The sequence below is a fragment of the Ceratotherium simum genome, chromosome 28 (assembly GCF_057802395.1).
Source record: "Ceratotherium simum simum isolate JZ-2026a chromosome 28, ASM5780239v1, whole genome shotgun sequence".
NCBI lineage: Eukaryota > Metazoa > Chordata > Mammalia > Perissodactyla > Rhinocerotidae > Ceratotherium > Ceratotherium simum.
The window spans coordinates 20,746,693-20,762,643 of NC_141927.1; the positions used below are offsets into that span (position 1 = coordinate 20,746,693).

The 15,951-nt window shown below is 33.7% G+C and overlaps 1 protein-coding gene across 36 annotated transcripts in view; it reads right to left on the minus strand.

The window, feature by feature from the left end:
* The window catches only part of PCM1 (pericentriolar material 1), a 90,328-nt gene that overhangs the window by 56,361 nt on the left and 18,016 nt on the right, over nucleotides 1-15,951 (minus strand). For 15 of the 36 annotated variants that reach the window (XM_087418423.1, XM_087418415.1, XM_087418411.1 and 12 more), the window contains 9 exons: nucleotides 15,437-15,625; nucleotides 10,416-10,593; nucleotides 10,163-10,252; nucleotides 7,751-7,860; nucleotides 5,949-6,165; nucleotides 3,772-3,973; nucleotides 2,521-2,694; nucleotides 1,881-2,038; nucleotides 1,527-1,765 (listed from right to left, as the gene is read on the minus strand). In XM_087418423.1, coding sequence (XP_087274549.1) covers nucleotides 1,527-1,765; nucleotides 1,881-2,038; nucleotides 2,521-2,694; nucleotides 3,772-3,973; nucleotides 5,949-6,165; nucleotides 7,751-7,860; nucleotides 10,163-10,252; nucleotides 10,416-10,593; nucleotides 15,437-15,625 — 1,557 coding nt within the window. The remainder of the gene's footprint in view (nucleotides 1-1,526; nucleotides 1,766-1,880; nucleotides 2,039-2,520; nucleotides 2,695-3,771; nucleotides 3,974-5,948; nucleotides 6,166-7,750; nucleotides 7,861-10,162; nucleotides 10,253-10,415; nucleotides 10,594-15,436; nucleotides 15,626-15,951) is intronic. The other 21 variants (XM_087418434.1, XM_014786297.2, XM_087418432.1 and 18 more) reach the window with 5 other exon arrangements.

The following is a 15,951-nucleotide window of genomic DNA, read 5'->3' on the forward strand; positions in this document are numbered from 1 at the left end:
CACACAACTGCCTTAAGTTTCAGATGGTAGTATGAGAGCACCTGAGCAACTGAAATGATACAAACTCCAACACTAAAAGAAAGTTAAGAAAGTAACTGACTAAAGATTTATCATTTTAACACACATGGCATCATAGACTAAGAACTAAAAGAGAGAGACATCTACAGACTATAAGATACGCAGGTTTCATAAGAGCCATATAAGTTGTTGAGGATAATCTAATCAGCAAGAGTAGTAATAGTTTTATATAATCATGGTAACTATATAACTGTATAGACCTTCTCCTGGGTCTCTTGGGAAATAGGATATAAGTAAAAGTCAAAAAAAAAAAAAAAACACAACTAGCCTTAGAAAAATAAGTAAAACTCATTGACCTTAAACGAATATAAAAGTTGGGGATCTAGAGCCTTCTTTTAACAGCTCTCTTTCAGTAGGAGGCCCCTTAATCCCTCTGCATTGCAGTTTTCTCACTTCTCATATATATATTTCAGGTCTTAGAACAGTCCCTGAAGCAAAAGAGCTTCAATACAGGCCTGAAATTAAGCTGATTCATCTATAAGACACCAAGTTATTGATCATTTCTGATTTGTTATTCCCACTTTGGGCAATACATTTGAGGAAAAGAATCTTAAAGAAGAAATGGGAAAGTAATGAACAAGTACAATGATGTTCGAGATAGCATGACCTATTACTATTTGCTCTGGAAGCTGTTTTAATTGTTCCAAATGGTAGTACAGTCATATGATCAAAGTTCAAAAAGTAAAAAAGACATTTAGAAAACTCTCCTTTTCATCCCTGTTCCTCGACTGACTCCACTCTGCACAGGTAACCAATGATTTCATGTTACGTATCCTTCTACAGATATACTTTGAATATATAAGCAAAAATATATATGTGTGTATATAGAAGTGTTAATAGTTATGTAATATCATGTTCACATGTGTATATGGCTTTTTAAAATTTATGACTAATAGTTCCAACTTTACTTAACTGGCCTTATGAATAAAACAACATATGGTTTTTCTTTTACATCAAGTGTTTAAGATTTCAGCCTCTGGTATACGAGAGTCTCAATTCTGGCTCTGACGATAGTATAACCTTACTCAATTAACACCTCTTGAATCTGTTTAATCTACCTCATTGAGATGTTATGAGTTCTACGTGATGTAAGACCAGGGTCTCCAGCAAATAACAAACAAACTTGTTTTTGTAATAAAGTTATATCAGAACAGCCATGCTCGTTTGCTTACGTATTGTCTATGGCTGCTTTTGCATTGAGTAGTTGTGACAGAGACTATAGGCCCACAGAGCCTAAAATATTTACTAACTCACCCTTAATAGAAAGTCGCTGATCTCTGATATACAGCACGTAAAGTGCTAAGTATTTAAACCTGCCATTTAGTAAGAACTCAATAAATGTGTATAATTATACCAACAGAATTATCAAACACATACATCAATCTTACCGTCTAAGGAAGACTAGACTATTTGACAAAATGTTTTTTAAAAAACCAAGCAGTCTTTACCTGTACCATAGCAACAAGATCTTGTAACTGTCTAAGTTTCTGTTTCGCAGCCATAAGCCTACTGATCTTCTGCTCAAATTCAGCATCTTCTGGAGCCGCATCAACCAGACTGCTTCTATGACTAGACAATGAAGCTCCACTGACGCCCTCATCTTCTGCTTCTTCCTCCTCTTCCTCATCATCTTCACCTTGTGCAACATGAATCCCCTGCTCTCCTTCTCTATTATATCGACAATCTGCTGAAAACGTGTATCATTGAAATCAATAATTTAACGAACTTAGGAAGAGTACTAATGAAAATCTACTTCCCAAGTACAATATGGCAAAATTATCTGTGAATATAGTTAATCATACCTAAAGAAGGAGGCATGTTTAGAGTCCTTATGTTGGCAGCACATCTGTTGTTAATTTCACAATTAGAATTAACTGATCTCCCATCTCTATTATTAGAAACACACTGTGCATTAGAATTACTATTTACTTCATTCCAGGTGGCAGCTACTTGTGGATTTCTAAAAGAAAGAAAAGAGCCTGAAGTTAAGATAAAAAAAAAATTTTTTTTAAATCAAAATTTTAAAACTTCTGATAAAATAATTCCAAACTATGGTATCATTGGCTGTTTCCCCATTTAAAGTCAAACTGAATAACTGGCTCTTGCTCTTCATTAACTTCTATCTGGAAATTTAAGAAGAAAAACATCTGAAAAATCAAAATTATACCTAAAAGATGTAGGAAAACGTTCCGTTAGATACTTCTTATGATTTACTTGCATTTGATTTAACAAACAGAAAATTTATTAAAGTACTGTACTCAATACCTCCCTATTTGTTTTTCTTTACATGGCAAGTAAGATTACACTGACAAAACTAGTAGACACAATAGAAAAGCTTAAATAAAAGGCAAATAGCACGCTAATGAGGTTTTTTTTTGTTCCATAAAAGTACTAAGTTAGGATGAATATATTAGAAAAACAAACTTAAAAATAAGTTCTTACCGAATGTTAGTAACAGGTTCAGAACTTTCATGCTCAGAATCATATTCTGACTCTTCAGTTTCTTCATCTTTTGTGTTTTCATTTACAGCATCTGTCATCATATCTGATGTCTGTTCATAATAATGAACTAATTCTCTTAGTTCATTCAATCTCTTTCGAACTTCATTTAACTTCCTGATAAACAACAACAAATATACATATAATATTAATACTCATTTTGGCACAAACTAAATTTAGACCTAATCAAATATCTAGGGGTTGTGAAGTAAAGAATTTAATTTCAAGTACAGCTTGCTCAAAATCTCATCCCTTTATTTTCTTATTTTGTGCTAGGGACAAAAGCTTAAGAAAACCAGTTTCAAGTATTAAAATTCAGGTATAAATGTTAACACAGCTTAAAACTCAATGTCAAAAATATTCAATTTAAATACTACCTCTCAGGCAAATCAGGTATGCAGGCATTAATGAGCATTTATATAAGGTTCCTGAATTGTCTACAACATACAGAGATCTATCAAGTATATAATATGTTTACCAAAAATAACAATTAAGTTTGTTCAGTTTTTACTAAGTGCCAGAAACTATGCCAATGTTTTTTAATTCTTAAAACACATTTATGAACAGGTATATTATTATCCCTATTTTGTACATGAAGAAACAGAGGCTTAGTGAGGGTAAGTTGTTTGTCCACAGTCACATGGCCTCGTGAGATACAATTTCAGGGCTTTCTGACACTAGCCTGGGCTCTAAACCATTTGAATATAGAAATCTTTTTCTTTTTTTTTTTTTTGGTGAGGAAGATTGTCCCTGAGCTAACATCTGTACCAATCTTCCTCTATTTTGTATGTGGGTCACTGCCACAACATGGCTTGATGAGTGGTGCAGGGCCCCACCTGAGATCCAAACTTGTGAACCTGGGCCACCAAAGTGGAGCATGCAAACTTAACCACTACGCATCGGGCTGGCCTTGAATATAGAAATCTTTTAACTGAAGTCCCAGCTATTGCTAATCCTTTACTTGAAAACAGGAATACATCAGCTCACAGAAATTATCTGTATTACAATGTCACATTTCTCTTGGACAACTCAAAGAATGCACATATTACACACACACACTTCTACCACCATTACCACTTAAGAATAGTAAATAAATTCAGTTTTTTCAGAAATTCAACACAGAAAAAAAACCTGGAATTTATCTCCGTTATTCATTTCTAATATATGTAAATAATGTTTGTAAAAATGTTTTACTGGAGTTTTTCAGTTGGATTTAGATGGCCTTCATTTTCACTCTCATTCTGAGAAACTAGAGAAACAGCAGGATAAGGAACAGATGACGCATGGCTACTGGATTCTCCATTAACAACCGGTGCTAAGCCTACAGGGGCAGACGGAGCCGAAGTTGTAATTCTTTGATCCACACTCCTTTGGGGAGAGGCTGAAGAAGGCACAACTATAAAAAAAAAAGACCAGTTACCATAAATAAACAAATATGGCATCAAACAACTTATTCACAGTTTGCTTGGATACAGAAAAATAAAAAGTAAAAACCATTAACATCTTAAATTCCCCAGACTTAAATTTTAGAAGCCTAAGGACACAACATCCAGACCACTTATTTATTAACATGTCCCTCAACCAAACAGGGTTAAAACACTCAGGAAAGAATAAGGAAAGACGAAATGGAAATTGACAAGAACTATGATACACTCTACCTTGAAAAAGTAGCTAGAGCACTCCTCTGATAAACCTGGTTCTGGGTTAGGTTAAACAGGGCCACACTGTATGATGTTTAGTATACCATCTATAAATCTTTACAGGGCAGCCCTAGCAGATTATGTCCCTAAGAGTGTTCCAAATCCACAGCTCAAAGGAATAACATCTGGTCTCCAAGATGGAAGTTTTGTTGTTCCAAAAGTTAAAGCAAAATTGTTAAAAGTGACTCTGGTACATCCATCCAAGAAGTACTACTCAGAAATAATATTTTCTAATTAGATGATGGCTAATTCTCTACAGGCCTTGAATTACATATTAATTACTTTTCTGTCCACACAGATCAGACAAAGATATCTTACGCCTTCAAGGGCAATGAATGAAGATTAAGAATCTTTCTTTGCACTTCTCCATCCCCTACCACTTCAAAACTATTGTCTTTTATCTCTTTCTCATGACCATCATTATTTGTTGCTCACATTATCAGCTGCAATAGCTGGTTTCCAGTATATCTCTATTCCTTGAATGTTCTACATTTTGCTGCTGCTTTCACACTATTTCGCAACTAGAAAAAAAAATGATTTTTTAGAGTTATCAGTAGGCAGAGTGCTACTTTATGTGTATAAAACTGACCACAAGGCCTTGAGCACAACTTTCAAATTTTAAGTTTTCCTTAGCTGAATTCATCCATTTAGGAAGGAGAAGTGCTGGGATTAGATTAGGCTAGAGGAGGATGAGACTAGCAGGGGTCAGGGAAAAGAAAGGAGCATATTTCAGGGGAGAAACAGTAAGTTTCTTTTGGGAGTGGCAGAGAAATAGGAGATGGGTGAAGAACAAGGAACAGGGACTCCAGAGATGATACTTCTATCCTTTGTCTTTTCCTCAATAAGACAACAGCTGGAATGCTGAAGAATAATGACCAGTTGGGGTTGAGCCTACTGACTCCAATTTCCAATGCTAGAGCTCCTATTACTAACTGTTTGCCTAAGAGGCAGGGAGGAGGCTTGAGAAGGTATGAAGATAGCAAGTGAGGACTAGTAAGTAAATCTGAATTAGACAGAGACAAGTAAAACATCTGTGGAGTAGAAAACATAGTTCTATAGTATAAATAGGATGATTATTGCCTTTCCTATATAACTAGTATAACTATATAACTAGTATAAGTAGCATGACTATGTCTTTCTTATTCCCACCTGAGATGACTATTTACATATTTTTAACAAGGACGTAAATTACGGACATTTCACACTAAACCATAGGTACTATGTAAGTTTTTCATACCTCGATTTTTTTGTATAAATACTTTCTAAATCTGTTTCATAGTTTTTAAATCAAAGTGCTAATTTGGATTAGTTTTTCTTTAAGGGAAAATTTTGAATATGGTAAAAAATGCAGAATTATGTTCAAGTACCTAATAGTTACCTTCTCTTCTACTTTTCCCTTATTAAAATTCTACCAATTTTTCAAGGCCCAATTCTATTCTTTCCATTTTCTGAATTATAGAACAGACCTATCATCTATTTGGCTTTTATCACACATTGCCTTGTTACTTAAAAACTTTTCACATGGAAGTCCTATCTCCCCACAAAAAAGTATAATTTTCATTAGGAACTATGTGTTCACTCACTCATCAAATATTCACTAAGTAACTATTATGTGCCAGCATACATACTTACATGTCCTCTACCTAATACTACAGAGCCAGATTTACTTACAGGATGAATTGTTCAGATGCTGATCTCGAAGTGTATGAAGTTCTCCAAGCAGTTTGTCCATTTTTTGTTTCTTTTCCTGTAACACTCTCATTTTGCTAAAAAGTTGGACTTTCTCATCAGGTAAATGTTCTGAAACTGATGGATTCCTGCTCTGGGAAACCTCCCTAGTTAATGAAAGACTTTCTGCCTGTCTTCTATTGTCTGGAACAGCTGGAGGCTTATTAAAAAAAAAAGAATAAAAATAACGACTGAGGCAATTAAAGGACACATTCTCATATTAAAAATGCATAAATATTCTTTATAACAAGAGATAAATATTTGCCTAGGTTGTGATGGTGGGTAAGTACATGCCTTTCCTAGTCCCAAATTACATACTGTTTCCTGACGTGCCAGTGTAACACATATATAGACACATGTAACTACCCAGTGGTCTTGGAGTCACCAGACATTATTATTACCTGGATCTAAATTAAGTGCTAGAAATGCCACATTTTATTTAGAATAAACCTTCAAAAATCTCCTTCTCTCTATTGCCATCTTTTTAGAATCACCACCATAAACTTTAACTTCTTAACCTATCAGTTTTTCCAACCACTTCTTTCCTATGTTCCTCTAATTAAAAAAAAAAGAAACATTTCAAAAATCCACTAAGGCTTAGGGAATCATAATGAAGAACCATCACTGAGCTTAGTCAAATTTCAACATTCTGCCACATTTACATCAATTATTTTCTTTTTTAAGACAAATATAACATTACAGATATAGCTAAAGCTCTATACGTTCCAATCCCTAATCCCATTAGTCTCTCCAGAGATAACCGCAATCTAGAATTAGATATCTACCATTCTTCTACATGTTTTCATTTTGTAATACCTATGTATGTATCCATACAAAATATACATTCTTTACATAGTTTTAAACACAAGCTAAGTGGCATCCTTCTTAAACTTGCATTTTCCAGTCATCAGCTCTGGTTCATTTACTGTAACTGGTCATAGGATTTCACTCTATAAATATATCATAATTTATTAATCCGTGTTCCTGTTCATGGACATTTAGGTTATTTCTCATTTTTTCCTATTAACACAATGCTGCTATGAACATTCTTGTACATATCTCCTTGTGAACATGTGAGCGTTTCTCTAAGGTGGGCCATTGCAGAGTCACTAGAAAAAATGTACAAGATATTGCTAAATAACTCTCCAAAGTAGTTGGACTATACTCTTTTATTTTCACTTGGTCAGCAGACAGAAAACATTGCATCTTCAATCATACTCATTCCCAGTGTAGAGATATTAATTCACCCTTTCTTACTCAAGGCCCACAAATTAAAATTTTACATTTATATCATTGTTTACAAAGGTCATCAAATTATAACACCTTTTAACTCTGAAATTAAACTTCAAGAACTTTCTTAAAATTATTAGTAAAACATTGCAAGCACACAGATTCAAATATAAGTTAAGGCTGTGATCACTAACAATCTTTTAGAGAAAAGAAGAACATGTCATATAGTAGCATACAAAGGGAAAATTTCACCAATCACTTCAGTCAAAGTAGATTTTCCTCTAATTTAGTGTTTCTGAAAGTATAGCCCCTAGACTTTCAGAACTGGACTCACATGAGGGGGAAGCCCACCCCAAAAGTATGATTTACAATTCTGGACGTGGGGGATCCCACTGACTAGAATTCTACATTTTTTAAACAATCATGCCATGTGATATTTATCTCAGGAAAGTTTGAGAACCACTGTTTTAATTAACATGATTTTAAACTCAACTATACTAAAACAATTAAGTTACCTGAGAATCACGAAGCTGATTATGAAAACGCTGAATTAAATCATTCAATTCTTCATTTAGTTCAGATGTGATACTGACTCCAGATAGGCTACCTGTAGTTTCTGTTACAACTGGAAAGAAAATTAACTACTCATTAAAGCAAATAAATAAATACAACACCTTTTCAATTTCTGAGAAGCTAAAAATACATTTTGAAAAAAAAAAAAAAAAATCTTACCTAACATTATTTGAAACTAGTTAACCTCTTAGTTTTACGTGCCAACAAATCATTTTATTAGAAGTTGCCATCTAAGGTGAAAATAAAGGGACACTCACAGAACTCTAGTATAGTGGTTCATCTTTTTCTGTCCCAACGTTAAGGAGAGATACGATACATCCCACTTAAGACTAGTGACTCGATGGAGTGGGGCTGTGGCAGGTCTACCAGGTTGGGCAGTGGCAGGGAAACTGGTTAGTCTGAAAAAGCACTGCTGATTCTGACAGGTCTCAATCCTCACCTCCCCCAACAGAATCAATGCTCTAGTATAGAGGCTGGCAAATTTTTCTTAAAGATTCAAATAGTAAATATGTTAGGCTTTGTGGAAACATAATTTTTGTCTCAACTACCCAACTCTGCCATTGTAGGGCAAAAGCAACCACATACAACACAAAAACAAACGGGCATGGCCGTGTTCCATAAAGCTTTATTTCAGGCAGTGGGCCAAATCCTGCTGGCCATAGCCTGCTGACTCCTGCAGTAGAACAGATAATTTATTGAAGGAGTTGCTTGTGATACAAGTCATACTAAAAGACTGCAGTTTCTATCTTCCTAAGGCAGTATTCTGATGATAATTTTCATAACAGTTACTCCTCTACTAACCAACCACTCCATGCTTATCCTCTCCAGCTCTAAAAGAGACACTGAATATAAACTGCTCTGTTTTAAAGGAAAATACTAGTTTTTTCCACTGAGAAATTAGAATTTCAGGGCTTGAGAGAACCCCACATGTCTAGTCCAAACTCTATTTTGAAAAGAAATAAATTATGGTCTAGAAAACTAACTCACAACTCACTAGTTATATGATGAAAGGAGCACTCTTTACCATGACAATTATGTTGCCTCTCTTATATACCAGAATATTAAATACTACAATTCTGGTTTTTCATCAGCAGTCTTCTGCAAAATCTCATAAATAAAAGAGGCAATCTGTTTTAAAATTACTAACCTAAAATTGTTTTTGACATAGTATATAAAATAAATTCAAATTTAAACTCCTGTTCATTCTACTCTTGGTCCCTGTCTCACAATAGTACAAAAAGAAGAAATTATCTACTTACTTAAAATTGAAAGTTCATATTCAGAAATAGGAGACCTCTGACCTGGAACCCCAGAGATCTGATTCTACTAAAATTCCATATAAGCCTAGGCAAGTCAGAAACTCTGTGTTTCCTTCTCTATAAAATTAGAATAAGCAAAAAATTCTGACTAATCTACAATTTTGCAATGATCAAATAAGATGATGTAAATGTAACTATTTAAAAGAACAAACTATCACAAGAAAGTCTCTGATACTCCAAACTCGAAAAATATTTAAAAGGTTAGTCATTAACCAAACTAGTATTGGTCACTGTTAAAATATTTTGTTTGTTCCTAAATTATCTATTTCCTAAATATAAATGTAAAAGCTATGATACTCTGGATTTTACAAAAGAAAAATGGGGACGAAAATCTGTATAATTATTACATATACCTATATATATTATATACAACTATATAATTATTACGAAAGAGTAAGTTACTTCCAAATTATAAAGTTCCTTATGAAAACACAAAATTAAATTACGTATAACAGTGATAAAAGAGCTCAGCCAGTGGGCTAGGTGTGGACAGCAGGATAAACTGAGCAACTTTAATTATTCTCAGTGAGGACCTAAAATGGAGAGCCCACAGGAGATAAATCATTATTAGACTGAGAAGACAGACTACTAGAAAATATACTTTAGTTTTACTGAGTTTTCAACTTAATGAGAAATTAAACACTTAGGTTTGAATGAGATAACTATAAAATCAGACTCAATACTAAAGAATTCAATACAATTTCCACCTAAATGACACATGGCTATGACGGAAGGAGGAAGAAAGAAAAGAGCATTTCTGAGTCTCAGGAAGACTACATAGGATATAAATTATAGTTCAAAAGAAATAGCGTATACAATTGGATACCTAATTGAAATAACAGAGCTACTACTAACTGCAGAAGCTGAAGAAGCTCTATAAACTTATTCAATGCCTCACTTAAAGTTTTACAGCTTTCTTGGTAGGCAAGCAAACTATGACAATCCTAGTTGAATAAAGCACAAAGGTGGAAATAAAAGCATCAAGAGCCCTATGAGTCTGAGGTACAAAAACAAACTACAGCCTGTCCTTTTTACCTCTTAAGGGTACTCTCTGATGAAAAGGAGAGCGAGCTGGCTGTCTGCACGGTACAGTATGATGACCAGGAGTTGCCCCTGCAACCTTGTCTGCATAACCAGAGAAAAGCACAGGACAGGGTGAGCCTCACATGCAGGTTTCTGAACTAGTCAACAATCAAGATCTGATTATACAACAACCAGCATCCACCCTGCAAGACCATTACTTATTGAGCCTTGCTTATAGGAACAATCTTCTAAGACTGTGACCTACCTGAATCATCCATCACAGCAATGGCTTGCTCTGCTTTATGTTGCAGAGCAAGAAGAGCAGCTTGTCGTCCCTGCAGAGCTCTCAGTTGCTCCTGCTGCTGTAACATCCTTTTCAATAAATCATGTTGTTTCTTCAAATTTTCTATCTCTTCCATAGGCTCCTGCTGAGGATTTCTGGCCTAAAAAATAAAATCAACAATACTTATATCTGACTATTAAAATCCACATTCCTATTTCAACTACCAATGGCACAGTACATAATAGATAATAAATTAGTATTAAATATACAGCCCTAGATATGGTTTTAGTAGACTTGAAGAAAAAGAAAAGAAAGAATAAAATGATGACACAGAGATAAGCCTGCGATGTTAAGAGTTAGGTAGTTAGGTAATTTCACGGTAAAAGACCATAAGCAATGTCTTAGCATGAAGAGGAATTAACAAGTGGAAAGTAAAGAAAAAGGCATACAAAAACAAAGACACAAAGGCCGAGAGGGCAAAAGGACCTACACATACACACATACATATACACACACACACACAAAAATGAGGGATCCAAGCCAAAGGACCTACACATACACACACAAATGAGCGATCCAGACCTTAGAGAAAAAGAGGAGCCGATGATACCAGGTTAATGCCCTAAAAACATCCTTGAAAAGCCCAGATTAAAAAACATTCTGCCCTACTCCTAAAAGTGATGTTACAAAAAACCAACAAAACAACGAATCCACTATTCTCTAACCAAGGACAGAAATTTTAAAAATACATTTTTTATTTGATAATCTCACATAAAACACTTTAATTTACTTCATCATATTATGTAAACATACAATAAAGCAGAAAATTCTGTATCAAAGATATCATTACCATTTTTCTTTGAAAATACATTCATTTAGCTGACTCTGAATACTCATAAATACATAAAATAGAATACTTTGAAATGCCCCCCCAAAGCTAGCATTTTGCCTAAAAGTAGAGGAACAGATTAAACAGATGCTACTTAACAAGAAATTATAAAATTTTAAATGTTAATCTTAAAACTACGCAAATGTAATCCAGTAAGAAAAAATAAAACCCAATTAAGCAGAGATGAATTTAAATACAATTCAAAAACAATAAATTATAAGCCAAATTATGCATTAAATGTATACCATAATGGTATTTTTCATCATTGATTTGCCTTTTCAAAAATCTTTATATTTTAAAAGTTTAATGATTTTACCTAATATCTACATAAAATATTTCTATTAATTTAGAAATATTTAGTCAATTTTAAATTTGCTTTGCTATCAAATTTTTGTTGGGGTTATGCAGATTTTAAATGAATGATCTCCCCCCTAATCCACGAAAGTTACTAAGGAGAATAAAGAAATTCAATGATTTCTTTTGAAAGTAAAAATGCACTGACCTACTTTCCCTATGTGCATTAAGATTCCTAGAGAAATTATGGAGAACACAGATGGCTATCGAGAAATTCCCTCCTGGGTGACATCCCTTACCAACACTAGGCAAAACCCTTTCTCTTTAGCTGCCCAAGTAGAATTCACCAGTGAATAAGAATGAATAACTGTGATAGCATTATACACTCTGACTTGGTAATCAATAAAATTAACAAGTGAACAAATAAGTACATGGCTCAGAATGAAGTACCTGAAGAAATTAAGATCAAATAGGAAGTGGAAGACCATGGTTAGAATATGTGATGTACATATCAGAGAAGCCCAGTCAGTGCTCTGTCTATTCTGGACTGCCTGACTAGAGTTCATGAACACGGAAGACAAATAATCTATCTTGGTCAAGCCACTATTTATTGGAGATTTTCTGTTGTCTTGAACTTTCAATAAACTAAAGCCTATTTTAAATTAACTGTTTACTCAGTTCTCTCCCATCCTATACAAGTGGAGTTACCTTGTAAACATTTACATTCATTCCTGCCAAAATTCTTCTTAGTTCTGGCTTATTTCAAGACGGTTTACATCTTGAAAAAACAATTTCAAGAGGAGAGATAACTATCAATAGCCTGCCTTCTCAGATTTGATCCAAAATAAGTTCATCATAGTCATTGTTAAAATGTAAAACCAGACCCAAATAGATAACAGATTTCAACGAAATGAAAAAAAATCGCTCCAGGTTAATATCAATCAAATACTCCAGAAAAGTATCAACAGTAATAAATTAGAAGAAACATTATGCAAATGAGGCAAAAAGTCACCTAGGAGAAAAGAAAACCTTCAAGAATGCATATCTCCACCTAACTGATAATCCTCCCATCTCTCAAAAATAGTTTAGACCTCAAGGTACCCTTAAATCTATCTAATTTTAAAGAGTTTACTAAACAATTTAATATTATGGATTTTCACCCTTTAAAAAGCAAACCTAATAAAAGAAGTTTAATCCTTCTTAGTCAGATTTGCAAAACTCTGATACCCTAATTATAAAGAATTCTGAATTATTAAAGTAAACACAATTACCTTCAGATTTTTCACTAATCCAAAGATGAATTCCCAACAGTTTTCAAAATTAGTGGGGTTTTATTACTGTTTAATAACTTTTGCATCCATATAAATAACATGTCAGACTGATACTTAGAAAAGCTGAGCTGAGGGAGGCGAGTGGGGACTACAATCAAATATAAAGAAAGGGAAGATAAGAAAATGAAAATAAAAATAGCTAGGGATAAGAACATGCCAAGAGGATGTGCACGGAATAGAAATCCAAAAAGGAAGCCAGGACTATATCCACCCTTCAAAAACATATTTTTATTTAAACTTTTTGAGTCACCTTCAACAAGCACATTTATAATTTGAAGATTAAAAAAAATAACTTAGGCATGAAATCCTGATTTGCATACATGTAACAGTCCAACTTCAGAAAACCCTAAGTCTTCCTTTCTTCTACTCATGTGAGGTTCCTCCAATAATTATTCATGGATTCAAATATATTTTTATAACTAAAAAGTACTTCAGAAAACATATACTCCCATTTTTTTCATGTGAAAGGTGAGGAACTATAAGCCCAGAGAAGATAAAGCTGTGATTTATCTAATATCACAGTTAGCAGAAGTCAGATTCCTGGGTTCTAGTTTAGTGTTTCTCACACCATACTCTCTGCCCCAAAATTACATGCTTAGATAGTTCTAAATACAGAAGTCTAAGACACAGCCTCTGAAGAAGCACAGTCTGGTTTGGGAGACAAAGCTAGCCTACATGAAGTAATCAGAAATGATGAAAACAGCAAAAAAAAAGGGTAGATGGTATAAAAAAAGCTTAGAAATTCTCTAAGAGCTGAGATTAAGTGTGGGGGGCAAGATGAGTATGGGAAAACAATGAGGACATGGGTATTTGTGGAAGGCTTCTTTTTAAAAACTATGCAAAATGTCATCATGTCTATAAAATATTCCGTAAAATGAACTGTGCCCTTGTAGGCAGCTGAAGAATATCAATCATTTCATATCAAACCACAACTCACAAGGTTGCTTTAAGCTCTGAATCTCAGTTAAGCCCTCAACTTTTTTTTTCCTCCTCTTCTAATAGAACGCTACATTTTGAAAGGATGTTAAGGAGGGAATGAAGGTGGGGTGGGGAGAATCACAGATTCTGCATAGCAGAGAAAGGATAAAGTCAGTTGGTGGGAATTTGGAATTTTTTCTAAGAAATTAAAATCATTTTATAAACAAAGTACTGATAGAAGTACCCTAGGATGGCACTAAAAATCAAAAGACTAAAAAGAAGCAAATTGGAATAAACTCCAAAAAGCAAGTTCACGACAGAATAATATTCATTTATAAGGACATTATTCAAAGAAATTTAAAAACAGAAAAGTGGTTTTAAAAGTAAATACAATGCTTTAAGAAAAAAAGTAAAAATGGCAGATATATACTGTAGTAATTGTCAACTCAAGTTCTGTTTGTTACTATTCAGAAGACTTACAGAGAAGAACAATAAGTCCAAAGGATATCTACTGTGCTTCAAGTTCACTTTCTCTTTTCTAATGCCACTAGTTTTAAAAATAATCAGCTACTTTATTTGCTCTTCTGTTGAATGGGGGCAGTTTTTGGTTAACATGTTAGGGTGAGATCACCATAGCTGATTTCAAACTGTATCCTACAACTCTTACCGGCGCCAGTAAAAAAAAAAAAACTGCCAAAATACCTAAAGGTTAAGTTCTATTATTTTTAAACAGCCATAAAAACAAAACAAAACAATCTATGTAACAGAAACGAAAGACTATCAAGCCTAGGTAATAAGCTAGCAATAAAACATATGGAATTAGTCTTATCTATACTTAATTATTAAAATAGTACTTTACTCTTGCCAAATGGATATGAGCACCTTCACAAATGCTGTATTAAGTGGAGCTACACAAACAGTTGTCTTTAAACCTTTCCTGAGTGCACTTATGCAAATCACGAAAAACTGAAAGAACATTCAGAGCAAACATTGGAGAAAAAAATACCAAAAACATTAGCAAACAAGTCAACTGCATAAATAAATATTTTTCTAAAAAAAAAAAAAAAGAACGGAAGAGGTTTCCAACAGGAACAAAAATACAAACCAAAAAATACTGAAAATATTTGATTCTAAAAAGACAAAGCTAACAGCTTGCTCTATTTTCTTTTTCTTTAACTATAGGAAATAAGACAAAACATAAAAGTACCATCTTAATCCATGAACACAAATATCAGAAACAAAAAGCAACTAACGGTCAAGGTTTAAGAACATATTATATTTTGAATTTTCAGTAGCAAAAAAATGGAAAATGGATTAAGTTTCAAATCCTTTGTTAATGGAAATTAAAAACAGCTGCCACATGTAGTCCATAGAGGAGTATAAGAAAGTAGAAAAGAATAAAAAACTAAAGGAGAGCATTTTACTAAAGCAAATTACAGTATAATTAACCATGTTAATAATTTATATATTTAAAAGTAATAGCAACAACAGAAAAGCAAATAAGGAAGAAGAAATATGAACAAAAGAGGTGCTCATTTAGAGACTTCCCAAGTTAATATTGTGAAGTATACCTTTGAGGGAAATCCACGTTTTCGGCTATATTTCCTATTAGGCCTCAGTTCCCTGCCATTCTGAGGAGGTCTGTCACCTTTCCCTTGGGGACTTGTAGTAACGTCAATGTCTGAAACCTGTTCTCGTGAAGCTGAATTCCCTAGTTTGTCCTCAATGCACGGCCGAATTCTCAGACTAAAAGATGCCTCCTTTATTAAATAGTGTAGCATATTAATTTCTTAACACAAACTCCTGTTTAACATACAAGCCAGCCTTGTAAATAAATATCAAGAATTTACCAGTCCATCTTTTTAAAAATCAATCCACCATTTCCCAAGTGGCAATAAACTTATACTTTAAATTTCTGTAGACTAGACTATTACTAATTGTAACTACGTATCATATCCTAGGCAATTTCCAAGCAATACAACTGCTGAAGCATATTTTAACATTTATTCTATGTTATTAATCAATTTTCATAATGTCATGATTTTAAGTTATGAAGGAAATTCTCATCATGGTAAACTCTATATAT